The 13,665-nt window shown below is 41.0% G+C and overlaps 1 protein-coding gene across 1 annotated transcript in view; it reads right to left on the bottom strand.

The window, feature by feature from the left end:
• Positions 1–2,870: 2,870 nt before the first annotated feature.
• Positions 2,871–13,665, bottom strand: part of LOC124869677 (protein unc-13 homolog A-like) — a 69,092-nt gene continuing 58,297 nt past the window's right edge. Inside the window, exons 38-42 of the mRNA XM_047367680.1 lie at positions 9,481–9,628; positions 9,003–9,059; positions 6,085–6,171; positions 5,846–6,002; positions 2,871–5,756 (exon numbers count right to left, since the gene is read on the bottom strand). Coding sequence (XP_047223636.1) covers positions 5,468–5,756; positions 5,846–6,002; positions 6,085–6,171; positions 9,003–9,059; positions 9,481–9,628 — 738 coding nt within the window. The 3' untranslated portion in view covers positions 2,871–5,467. The remainder of the gene's footprint in view (positions 5,757–5,845; positions 6,003–6,084; positions 6,172–9,002; positions 9,060–9,480; positions 9,629–13,665) is intronic.

Raw genomic sequence — 13,665 nt, 5'->3', positions numbered from 1 at the left:
AGCTCCATGCTGAAAAGGAAAGTTTGTCTTGAGCCCTGGGACCACACGCAACACATGACAACAGTGTAACCTCCTAGGACTGTTGAAGGTACCCTCCACCGATTTATCACTGCATTTTAGTTACGTTTTCAGATGTGCAAACTGGAAAAAAATTTAAATGATTCAAGCTGTTGCAGCAGAGCAGAGATACCTTTTATGTTTTTTTTTTTTTTTTTTTTTACATTACCCACAATGCAATGCATTGCAAAATTAGCAATTTAATCAGGTTAATGTTAGAAATTGTTGATGAGGTAATTGAAAAACAAACTCCACATTAAAGGGATGGTTCAGAAGTTCTTAGGTGAGGTTTTGTTAAAATATAAGGTGTTACTGCGTAAATAACTCATAGATGTTTCATTTAGTATAAATGGAGGCTAAAGCTAACAGCTAGTCCTAGAGGAGCCAAGACTAAGGGGTCCTTAATAAGGCAACTATAATCTCAAAATTTGACATCAATATATGTAAATCCTATTTCAAAAACTATCACATTTGGTTTGGGAGGTTGTTCACACAGAAACCTCTGATTATTTAAAGAGGAAATGGAGGTAGGAGGTGGTGCGTCAACAATGATCTTCCTGGGTGAATCACATAGCTACTAGAGAAAAAAAAAACATTAAAAAAAAAAGCAACGTAAAAATCAATCAAATAGCATTCACTTGAATGTCATACTGTTTTTGCTTCTCAAACAGCTTGACTTTTATCCACCTCGGTCCTGTTGGTGTTGCTTTAGGATTGTGTTTGCAATGGCCAGTAAGATACCAGAAGCTGCAGTAAAGCAGTTTGTTTAGGTAGCCATTTGTATAAAATGAGATGGATTTCATATAACATGTTTGCATTTTAACAAAACCTATTATCTTTTGTCTACATGGCTGCTGTTGCAATATTTGCAACCTGTAATTAGAAGAAGACTAAACTGTGCCTTCAGTAGGTGTTTGTTAAACATGCACTCAAAGAGAAACAGGATTATTCCTTCGATCAGTGCATTATTTTTTATCAGTTACCTACAGATGAGGAAGCAAGGCAGATTTGACAACTAAATTTGAGGCACTCACTGAAAACTTGTTAGCTCCTTTCACATGTCATTGTTTGACTGCAATGGGCAACCAGAGATGATCCCAGTTGATTTCAGTTTCTGAAAAGGATTAACAGCACCACTGAGAAAATATCAGGGATGATATTAGGTTTAAGATGAGTAGTAATGTAGTTATGTTTTATGATAATAATTCATCAGTGCATGACATCCAGGTCTTTCCATTCCTGAATGCAATCTCAGCCTACCACAGAAAATTGTGATTTAAAATAGTCAAAGTTGAGTAGGGAGCTCAACTAATGAGCTCCCTGCCATTTAAAAGCAAAGAAAACATCACATCAGCACAGAATTAAATAATATTTTTAACTTTGTTCTTTATCCACAGAAGTGGATTTGACAAAGCAGCTAAATATGCTTGGATTAAACTATCCAATTAGATGTGAACAAGTTGATGTTCCTACATTTTTGTAATCCACATTTGCTCTGGAAGAGGCCATTTGTATAGATGTATGAATACTGATCTAAAGGCCACAACCAAAATTCATGCCAAGCATCTTGGGTTTTAGACAGAAGGCAGATATTAGACAGTTACTTTTACTGGAAATGTTTTACATATTCAGTTCTCAGTACGTGTTTCATACAAGATCACTGGTGGTGCACCTTCTCTCACCTCCATTTCCTGTGAAAATAATTATTGGCTACTTCGTAAATAACAAATCCCAACATGAAGGTGGTTCAAAGGTTCACTCAACATTGTTCACTACAGCCAATCTGATGTTATTTTAAGATGGTAGAAGTACACTTTGGTCTTGGCCTCTCTTGGATTATCCATTGGCTTTAGCCTCTGTAACCAAATAATAAAGAGTTATACAATCTTCTAACCGTCAACACTAAATCCCGAAGATACATCCCTTGGGAACGTTTATGTTACTTCACATGAAAATACAAAGCCTTTTCTCATATATATCATCAGGAAGGTTTTAGATTTGTAAAAATCTGTGTGGTTCTCCTTTAAGTGTAGCCAAATATTCACAGAGAATCAGAGCATGGTATTTATATTTTAATGACTCAATTGAATTCCTTTGTCTTAAATCAAGAGTATGAGTTGGTGTCTCTATGCAAGTAATGGTCTAAGGATTTACAATACCTTTGACAAAAGAGAAAGGGAGAGAGAGAGAGCGAGAGAGAGAAGGCTCTGCTGAGGATAAGTGACATTCAGAGGATTTATTTTTGGTAAATTTTAGCCTCGTAAAGTAAAAACAACATGTGTGGGTGGCTAAATGACAATTAGAGATTCAAAAAGCATACAAGGCGAGCTGGATTATGGCTGTGAGTGTCTGCTTTTTTTGCAAGAAAGGTAACTGGTTTATCAACCATTATGACTTAAAATAATACTTTATAAATGCTTGGCGGTGACTTTAATGGCTTCATTCGTTAAAAAAACAGACAAGAGCTCTGGTTCTTGGAGATTTAGAATTACTAAAGAAAAAAATCTAAATCAAGAAACTTTCCTTAGGCAAGTATGTCAAGAACAAGATTACACACTTCCAACAGGAATGGGAAATTATGAGTCTGTAAAGAAAATTTCTCAGGATTTACAAATAGATGTGATCATAAGTTTCCCATTCCTTGGATCTGGATAGTGAATTTGGTGCTCTTGTAGTTTTCTAATATTGACAGCGCATACGGTTTGGGCATGTAGGTATAGCTCACAATCTAAGAGCCCATTTAGTAGGAGTGACAATTTGCCTGGACAGATACACTAACGCTTTCACACACATGCATGTACACATGAACAGAAGACACAGCAGAGTTAGCTCTCGTGGCTCTATGGATACATAAACTACTATTGCCTTACTGGATGGAGTTTTATATGTGACATTAAGGGTCCGCTTATGAAAAATCATCTGATGTACAGAATGTCTGCGGTGAAGCTGTGTTTCTACAGCAGGTACCGTGCCTTGCAAAATTGCTTATACCTCTTTAAATTGTTTGCATTTTGTCACTTTACATTCTCAAACACTTTTATCTGATAGACCAACACAATGGTGTGCAAAATTGTGAAGTGGGACGAAAATTATACTTGGTTTATAAAATTCTTTACAAACAAGAACCTATAAGTGTGTTGTGCATATGTATACAGCCCCCTTTACTCTGGTATCCTAACGTTAAACCCAGTGCAGCCAATTGTTTGCAGAAGTCACCTAATTTGTAGGTAGAATCCAGCGCTGTTTAAGCCAAACACATCATCCCCTGTGAAATATTCTAGTGGCAGTGTGCTGCTGTGGGGATGTTATTCCTTAGCATAGACAGGGAAACTGGTCAGAGTTGACCAAAAGAGATTAATTTAAATAAGGGGCAATCCTGGAGGGAAACTTGGTAGAGACTGCAAAAGGCATAGAGGTTCACCTTCCAGCAGGGCAACGATGCTTAACATACAGCCAGAGCTAAATCGAAGCATATTTATGTGTTAGGATGGCCCAGTCAAAGCCTAGGCCTAAATCCAGTTCAGAATCTGTGGCAAGACTTGAAAATGGATGTTCGAAGTCGCTCTCCATTCAGTCTGACTGAGTTTGAGCTTTTCACAAAGAAGAATGGACAAATATTTCAGTCTCTGGATTAGGGCTGCACAGTCTATTGCAAATTTATCATTGTATCACGATACGCAATACATGTATTGCAAAGAACTGCAAGGACAGCAATAAATATCAGCTAATTATTTAAGTGCCATGCATTTAGGCTCTCTACAACTGGAATTGATACTTGTTTAACTTGGCATGAAAGGTTTTAGTGAGTGAAGAGGGTAAGGTCTTTAAGGAACTACAGCTAACTTACTTCCCAAAAAATCAGATGTTGGCCAGAAGCAACTTTTTCAATAAAACCTTGTGGTTCTAACCGGAAAAGTGAATTGCATTTATTTTCCAGTTGCTGGATAGACTACAGATAATCTCTGGTCTATTGTTGCTATGAACCTGAAGCAAAAACACATGAACACTTTTTAATTATATGTTTGTTTACAGCAAGTCGTATCGCTATAGCGATATTCATCATTGCATGTTTTCCTAATACGTGCAGCCCTACTCTAGACATGCGAAGCTGGTAGACGTACTCTAAAAAAGACGTGCTGCTATATTTGCAGCAAAAGGTGGTTCTAGAAACATTCACTCATGCAGAATACATATGCAGGCAACACTTTCTAGATTCGCATTTGTAAAAACCTTTAAAAACTTGTATCCATTTCCTTCCACTTTACAATCCTTCACTACATTGTGTGGGTCTATAACATTAGTTTATCAAACATTTTAGTTGTAGTTAAAAAATATAAAAAAGTTCAAGGAGTATAATTACTTTTGTAAGGCACTGCTGCTGAGAGAAATCCTCTGTTCAGTTTGCCAAAAGAAGCACTGACAGTATGTTTTAGTGAAAGTGACAACCCAGTCCACAGATCTTATAGCCCTTTTTTTTCTAGGAGGGGGTTAATGTGCACTCTGGGGTACGAGGGCATTGGGTATTGCTCCGTTTTGATGCGCAAACTGGCCCCAACCTCTGCTTCACCTTACTGTGGCTCAACTGTGGCTCCGAAATAATCCTCTGTCAGTGTGCCCTCTCTGCAATAAAGAGCATTAGTCAGAACCTTGCTGTTACAGGATTAAATGAAACCATGCTCAAAACAGATATCATATTGGAGAATAGGGACGGCGCAGTTACAGAGAGGTGAACCACAGTGTTTCTGGGGTCAACATGCAGGATGTAAATACATTACAGCAAAGACTAGAAACATGTCGCCCCTCCACACTGATTTATGTTCTCTTTTTGGATTTTTGGGCACAACTGACTTACATACTACATAACACTTTAGGAAGACTGTGGAGAGCAAATGACACGGGATGGCGAACGACGTGGTCGGACACACAAGCAAACAGACGGGCAGAGAGACAGAGTTAATGGCGAGGGCTGCTCTCCTGAAGATGCAGAGAAGCAAAAGTGCAAAGTGGTCAAACTATTCACATAGTTTTGTTGTTGGTTTGCGGTGCTTTTCATCACAACTAATTGTACAGCATATAAAAGGTGTGATGTAGCTGAAAGAGTGTTGGGAGATTAAGGAACGATAAACTCAGAGCTTTGAGTAGTGCAGATGCAGAAATATTCAAAATTAAATAAAACTCTTATTTTTTATATAAACTCACTCCCCCGTGTTTGCATTGATAACATTACAATGTAGATGTTGCATAATGTATGCAAATATATGTACAATAGAGCAGTTTCACATGTGTGCTTGTATATTGCACGTGGTTTTCTATGTAGGCGCGGGTGTTATGTGTGCGTAACACGATGCCTTGTCAGGTATGTTTCTGGTGTTTTTGTGCACACATATTTTTTTGTTCGCCCTCCTCCCCCTCAGCTGCGGCCCTCTTCTGCTGAACGCTGGTCAGACTTCAGCTTGACAAATTCTTTGGCCACGTCGTCATTGTTGCGCTGAGAGAGGATGCGCAGCACCGTCAGGCCCGTCTCGTCCATGTGGACCCGCTGTCCCAGGGGCAGCCAGCAGGTGACGCTTCCCTTGTTTGCTATGTCCTTCACCTGCAGCACGGCCATTCCGACGGTGCGGTCCTCCCTGGCGAAGCAGTAATCCTTCACACAGACCTGCAGCTCGTAGCTCTCCGGACCCACTTCAGTGCCAAGCGAGCTGAAACACAGCAAACACATTCACATTTTCGGTCATGGATCATCTCATTTGCAGTCAAAGCAAGATGATGGAACCCAATGGATACTCACTACTGGTAGCTCTCGTTGAACTTTGGTGACCAGCTGTTGTTCTTGGACTTGGTGGCAAATTTCCTCTTCTTGTCACTGAGGTGGGGCCCAATAATGTAGACTTCCACAAAAGGCCTGAAACCCTGTGCTTTCCATTTCAGATCATTAGCAGCCACCACTGGAGGAAAAGGCAGAGTGAGCAAAGAAGGAAAAGCAGCAGAAGAGCAGCACTCACACTATACCACAGTACAGCGTCTAACCTTTGACACTGATCTTGTGCTCTCCGTTCGGCTGGGGTAAAATGTCCACGTTCATGACCACCTCTCCAACCGTGTCCACTCCAGATGCTGCAAAGGAACACTCAGCAATGAACAATATATCTATTTTAAACAAGAGTGTGACAACCTGTCTTAAAACACAATGTCTTGCAAAAGTATTTAACATCCCTTGAACTTTTTCACATTTTGTCAGGTTACGACCAAAAACGTCACTGGATCTTACTGGGATTTCATGATACACCAACATAAAGTACCACATACGAAGTAGGGAAATGATACATGGTTTACAAATAAAAATCTAAAAGATGTGGCGTGTGTTTGTATTAAGCCCCAATTTTCATAACCAGCTTTCATTGCAATTACAGCTGCAAGTTTATCAGGGTGTCTCAACTAGCTTTGGATCTCTACAGACTGAAATATTTGCTTATTCTTCTTTTCAAACTAGCTAAAGCTTAGTCAAACTGGATGGAGAGCATCTCTGAAGAGCAATTTACAAGTCTGGTTTAAACAATTCTATTGCAGCGCTGCCTGTATGTTTAAGGTTCTTGTCCTGTTAGAAGCTGAATCAACACTCCATCATTTCTTCCAAGATAGCCATGTATTTATATATATATGTGTCTTCCAATCAATTCTGACACACTCCTCTGTCCCTTCTGAAGAAAACCATCCCCACTGCATGATGCAACCACAACCATGTTTTATCATGTGTGGTCGGGCGATGTGTAGTGTTGGTTTACTGCCACATATAACTTTGCATGTACGTGAAAAAGCTGAATTTTGTTTTTATCTCACCAGAGAACCTTCTTCCACACGTTTGCTGTGTCCCTGGCTTGTCTCAAACTGTAAATGGGACTTCTAATGCATTTCTGTCAGTAATGGCTTTCCTCTTGCCACTATTCTAGGCCAGATTGTTGGAGTACACAGCTAATACAGGTCCTTCTCAAAAAATTAGCATATTGTGATAAAGTTCATTATTTTCCATAATGTCATGATGAAAATGTAACCATCATATATTTTAGATTCATTGCACACTAACTGAAATATTTCAGGTCTTTTATTGTCTTAATACGGATGATTTTGTCATACAGCTCATGAAAACCCAAAATTCCTATCTCACAAAATTAGCATATCATTAAAAGGGTCTCTAAACGAGCTATGAACCTAATCATCTGAATCAACGAGTTAACTCTAAACACCTGCAAAAGATTCCTGAGGCCTTTAAAACTCCCAGCCTGGTTCATCACTCAAAACCCCAATCATGGGTAAGACTGCCGACCTGACTGCTGTCCAGAAGGCCACTATTGACACCCTCAAGCAAGAGGGTAAGACACAGAAAGAAATTTCTGAACGAATAGGCTGTTCCCAGAGTGCTGTATCAAGGCACCTCAGTGGGAAGTCTGTGGGAGGGAAAAAGTGTGGCAGAAAACGCTGCACAACGAGAAGAGGTGACCGGACCCTGAGGAAGATTGTGGAGAATGGCCGATTCCAGACCTTGGGGGACCTGCGGAAGCAGTGGACTGAGTCTGGAGTAGAAACATCCAGAGCCACCGTGCACAGGCGTGTGCAGGAAATGGGCTACAGGTGCCGCATTCCCCAGACCTGGGCAACAGAGAAGCAGCACTGGACTGTTGCTCAGTGGTCCAAAGTACTTTTTTTGGATGAAAGCAAATTCTGCATGTCATTCGGAAATCAAGGTGCCAGAGTCTGGAGGAAGACTGGGGAGAAGGAAATGCCAAAATGCCAGAAGTCCAGTGTCAAGTATCCACAGTCAGTGATGGTCTGGGGTGCCGTGTCAGCTGCTGGTGTTGGTCCACTGTGTTTTATATCAAGGGCAGGGTCAATGCAGCTAGCTATCAGGAGATTTTGGAGCACTTCATGCTTCCATCTGCTGAAAAGCTTTATGGAGATGAAGATTTCATTTTTCAGCACGACTTGGCACCTGCTCACAGTGCCAAACCCACTGGTAAATGGTTTACTGACCATGGTATCACTGTGCTCAATTGGCCTGCCAACTCTCCTGACCTGAACCCCATAGAGAATCTGTGGGATATTGTGAAGAGAACGTTGAGAGACTCAAGACCCAACACTCTGGATGAGCTAAAGGCCGCTATCGAAGCATCCTGGGCCTCCATAAGACCTCAGCAGTGCCACAGGCTGATTGCCTCCATGCCACGCCGCATTGAAGCAGTCATTTCTGCAAAAGGATTCCCGACCAAGTATTGAGTGCATAACTGTACATGATTATTTGAAAGTTGACGTTTTTTGTATTAAAAACACTTTTCTTTTATTGATCGGATGAAATATGCTAATTTTGTGAGATAGGAATTTTGGGTTTTCATGAGCTGTATGCCAAAATCATCCGTATTAAGACAATAAAAGACCTGAAATATTTCAGTTAGTGTGCAATGAATCTAAAATATATGAATGTTAAATTTTCATCATTACATTATAGAAAATAATGAACTTTATCACAATATGCTAATTTTTTGAGAAGGACCTGTAAATGTTCTGTCAACAGATTCCCCCACCTTAGCTTTAAATCTCTGCAGATCATCCAGAGTTACCATGAGCCTATTCCTTTCAGCTGTGAGATTTTTAGTGCTTGTGATCGTGTTTTATTACCTAACCCTGCTTTAACCTTCTCCACAACTTCATTGCTGACCTATCTGCTGAGTTTCATGGTCTCCCTCACTAAAGTTCTCTAACACCTCTAAGGGCTTTACAGAACAGCTGGATTTATACTGAGATTAAATTACAAACGTAGTTGTATAAATGCTTTTGCAAGGAAGTGCAAATATTTATATTCCGAATACATGTATTTAGCTCATAAAATGCTTCAACAGGAGTGACCATGTTTGCTTCTTGGCAGTTTCATGAAAGATGAGTGTGAAAACAACTACCTTTTTCTGGTGGGGTGTCTTCATTTGCAGTATACCTGATGCCTTTCCCTCCATGGACTTAGGGTAGACAGAAAAAAAGATAAGATTACAAGGTGGCACAGTAGGGTAAGGATCAGTAAACACATTGTTGCTAATAAAGCAGATCACAGGAGTAAAGTTGGCTCATTGATTCAGTATCCAAACATGTTAGGGATTCTCAAAGTATAAGTATTTCTCAGCTGGGGGAAGGGAAACATTTAGTCAGACATTTAATAAAAAATAAAAAAACATAAATAGCAAGCAGGGTTTGGCATAATAATTTAAATCTTATTCCCCAATGCTGTAAACACAATTCATTTTAATTCCATAAATATATTAAAAAGGCAAAATAGCTATTTGACAGCAGTTCTGACAGCATAAGTATCTTTATGTACAACTGTTTGAAGTAGTCTCTGACAAAATGTGTCTATGTGTGCGTTGTTACTCTCTGAAGTCGCACCTTGAGCATGCTGGGAGAGAATGAACTTCCTGATCAGCTTGTCAGTGGCCTGCGTGTACAAGGACAGGGCGTAGCGCAGAGACTGCAAATCGGGACTCTTCTCTAAGAACGTCTTCTTCAGGCCAACACCGCCCGCATGGAAATATTGCTGTTTAACAGATACGACACATACACATTACTGGACAGCAATATGAAGTGTAGAGTTAAGAAATGTGCCTTGTAGTGTGCAGGATGGTTGTCATCCAACAAGCAACAATGAGACGTTTGAAGCTCCTCTGGTTATTCAGTTAATCGGACTATTAGAAAGCTCCAAGCCCGATGTGGGAACTAAAACAGACCCATAAACAGAATTATTAAAGCTGTGAACGACCACAGTTCCAGCAGTGTGAAACACAAAACTGACCTAAAAAGTTGTAAGAACTGTGAAACCAGCTTTTATCAGCATAAATACAAAAAACAGATACCTGAAATGGCTCTGGGTCAATTCGCCCCAGTGGCACTTCGTACCTTCATTTTGTATCAATACTGGGCCATTATAAAATCCTAATGTCAGTCTGCTTTATCCAGTCCAAAACCTACTCTGAAAACCATTTGTGATGTGTGTTTGGTATCATTGTCCTGTTGGAACACCCAACTCTGTCTAAGTTGCAACCATCTAGCTGCTGATTTGAGGTCAAAGAGGTCAAATTCAAACATTTCAATACTGTCCTCTTTTTTTATTTTTCTGTGCACTTTGTAAAATGCACCAGTTTCACTGGTAGCTAAACAGACCCTCAGCATGATGAGAACCATCACCATACTTAACAGTTGTTACAATATCAAGGTATGAAATCCTCACCGTGACTTCTTCAAACATACTTATGGCTGTTGTGGGAAGTTAGTTCAGACTTTGTTTCATCTGCCCATAAAACCAAAGGCCTTAGGCTTCTCTATGTGGGCATCTGCAAATTGCAGTAGATCCTAAAGATGTCGGTTTCGAGGCATTGTTTCTTTCTCAGACACCTGAAATGCCTCCAGATAAAGTTTTTCTTTTGCCAATTTATTATCCCATTTCATACTCATGCTTTGCCATTTAGTCCCTGCCAACTTCCACTTCATACCCAGGTACCTAAACCACTGCCTATCCATCAGTTTTTTCCGTTGTGTATGAAATGGAGCTGTTTGCCTGAGGACGTTTTTTTTACCTGCTTTGACAATCGATGATTGAAAATAATTTTCTGTACTCTACTCCCTACCCAGCTAAAATGGAACATGACCGCAATAAATAACAACAACCAATAAGAGTTTTTTTAAACTAAAATCTTAAAATAAATAATTGGATTGTTGAGACCATCAAACTTTTTCATATTTCATAAGAGTCAACTGGCCAAACCAAGGTTTAGAACCAAAATACATTGTAAAAGGATTTTCAAAAAATGATGTAAAATTTTATCATATTGTATTTTAAAGCTGAAAATTTTTCCATTTATTTGCCTAAAATATGCAACAGTTAAGTACATGTGTGTGAAAAAGTTGTTTTACATGTACTAAATAGAGAAAGGATGAGAAAAAATTGCAACGTTTGGGGTTGAATTAGTGAAGGGGAGAACTAACCAGGAGCCATTTTGATTAAATATGACAATAAAAATACTTAAATCTCATATTAAATAAAATTGTAGACATTTCAATATTATTAAAGTCAACATTGTTAGGCCTTTAAACCCTATCCATACTGATTGGAGTCCTGATCATTGTTTGGGCCAGTTAGCTCTTACGAAATTATGACCCCTGAACAAAATAAACTGTGAGAGACCTCCATTGGTAGATATGATGTATTACAGTCACATCACCATATTTCCTTACAGTAGACTATGTGTGGATTAAAAGGAATTACTTCAAAACCATTACTTGATTAAATGGGTACAAAAGGTCCCCTGAGCTGTGTCGTCAGATTTTTGTTCTAAAATCCTTTGGCAGACAAAGCTACAACATTACAAAATGGCAACGGACTAAATGACCAGAACACCCTTGAAACACAAAGCAACTGAGCAGTTTGAAAATGTTTCTCTGATAATGAATACAGTAACTGAGCAGTTATAGACAACAAACTATGTAAAAAACCTGTTTTTTGTTGTTGTTTTTTTTTACAGCTGATATAACATTTCTGTTTAAATCCAGACTAAAAACTAACTAAAAACTAAATTAATAGCAACCTAATAACTTTATAAATTTTTTTACATTATTGAATTGTATCTATGTTATTGGACCCAACTGCAAAAGCTACATTCTCCTGCACAGTGTGTTCAAGTTCGTTTTTTTTTGTTCAGTTGGTGGAAACGCTATGAGACACAGGGGGAGGTCTTTTGCAGCTGCTAGTTGTTGACATCAGTTTGGTGTCTCAGAGCTGTTAGATGTAATTCTTTTTCTGCAGTCAGTAATTTTGAATGTATTAATATGCAAATCAACCCTGCCACCCCGCTGCTGAGAAGATGGCTGTGTTGCTGAGACGAGGCAGACATAATGTTTGTGAAAAGAGACAACAAGCAGGAGAGAAAATCCCAGAGCGTACTCTGCAAATCAAAAAGCTTCGACACACAGAGAGGGGTCTGTGTTGAGGGAATTTGCTGTGCAAAAGGGAGAATATACTCAGTTCTAAAAATCAATGCTCAGCAAGTGTCACAGGGAAAATGACACTCTGTGGGACTCTTGTGTTTTGTGGAGAAGAGGATCAATCAAGGAGACATAGATCTGACATGCAGTGAGAGCTGAGCCTGCAGTTCGTGAGCACACAGACAAACATACTGGCAAAACAGCATTTTATATTTTTTGTTTATTATTTTTTATGGTAAATTTTATTGTTGTGCTTTTATTATTTTACTTATCCTAACTGCTATATTGTGTTTTATTGCTAACCACTTTTATCTGTTATTATCTTATTTTGTCTGTGAAGCCCGCTGCAAAGAGGATTGGGCGGCGGACGAAGGTGGAGACCTCGGCGGCCCGATCCCCGGATGCTTAGGCTGGCTCTAGGGACGTGGAATGTCACCTCGCTGGGGGGGAAGGAGCCTGAGCTTGTGCAGGAGGTGGAGAGATATCGACTACAAATAGTTGGGCTCGCCTCCACGCACAGCGTGGGCTCTGGAACCCATCTCCTCGACAGGGGCTGGACTCTGTTCTACTCTGGAGTGGCCCACGGGGAGAGGCAGCGGGCTGGAGTGGGTTTGCTTGTCGCCCCCCAGCTCAGCCGTCTAGTGTTGGGGTTTACCCCAGTGGATGAGATGGTCGCATCCTTGCGCCTTCGGGTTGGAGGTCTCTGACTATCATTTCAGCCTACGGGCCAAGTGGTAGTGCGGAATACCCGGCCTTCTTGGTGTCCCTGTCGGGGGTGCTGGATAGTGCCCCTCCTGGGGACTCCATTATTCTGCTGGGGGACTTCAACGTCCACGTGGGAAACGACAGTGACACCTGGAGAGCCGTGATCGGGAGGAATTGCCTCCCCGATCTGAATCCGAGCGGTGTTTTGTTATTGGACTTCTGTGCTAGTCACGGATTGTCCATAACGAACACCATGTTCAAGCATAAGGGTGTCCATCAGTGCACTTGGCACCAGGACACCCTAGGCAGGACGTCAATGATCGACTTTGTTGTCGTATCATCAGACCTTCGGCCGCATGTTTTGGACACTCGGGTGAAGAGAGGGGCTGAGCTGTCCACTGATTACCACCTGGTGGTGAGTTGGATCCACTGGGGGAGGAGAAAGCCAGACAGACTTGGCAGGCCCAAGCGCATAGTGAGGGTCTGCTGGGAACGTCTGGCGGACCCCTTGGCCAGGGATGTATTCAACTCTCACCTCCGGGAGAGATTTGACCAGATTCCGAGGGATGTTGGAGACATAGAGTCCGAGTGGACCATGTTCTCCGCATCTATTGTCGATGCTGTCGCCCGTAGCTGCGGCCGTAAGGTCTGCGGTGCTTGTCGCGGCGGCAATCCCCAAACCCGTCTGTGGACACCGTCAGTAAGGGACGCTGTCAAGCTGAAGAAGGAGTCCTATCGGCTGTGGTTGGCTTGTGGGACTCCTGAGGTGGCTGACGGGTACCGTCGGGCCAAGCGTGCCGCGGCCCGGGCGGTGGCAGAGGCAAAAACGCGGACCTGGGAAGAGTTCGGTGAGGCCATGGAGAAGGACTACCGGTTGGCCCCGAAGCGATT

The sequence above is a fragment of the Girardinichthys multiradiatus genome, chromosome 6 (genome assembly GCF_021462225.1).
Source record: "Girardinichthys multiradiatus isolate DD_20200921_A chromosome 6, DD_fGirMul_XY1, whole genome shotgun sequence".
Lineage (NCBI taxonomy): Eukaryota > Metazoa > Chordata > Actinopteri > Cyprinodontiformes > Goodeidae > Girardinichthys > Girardinichthys multiradiatus.
Note: the sequence above shows the minus strand (reverse complement) of the source record. Positions and strands in the feature narration are given on the sequence as shown.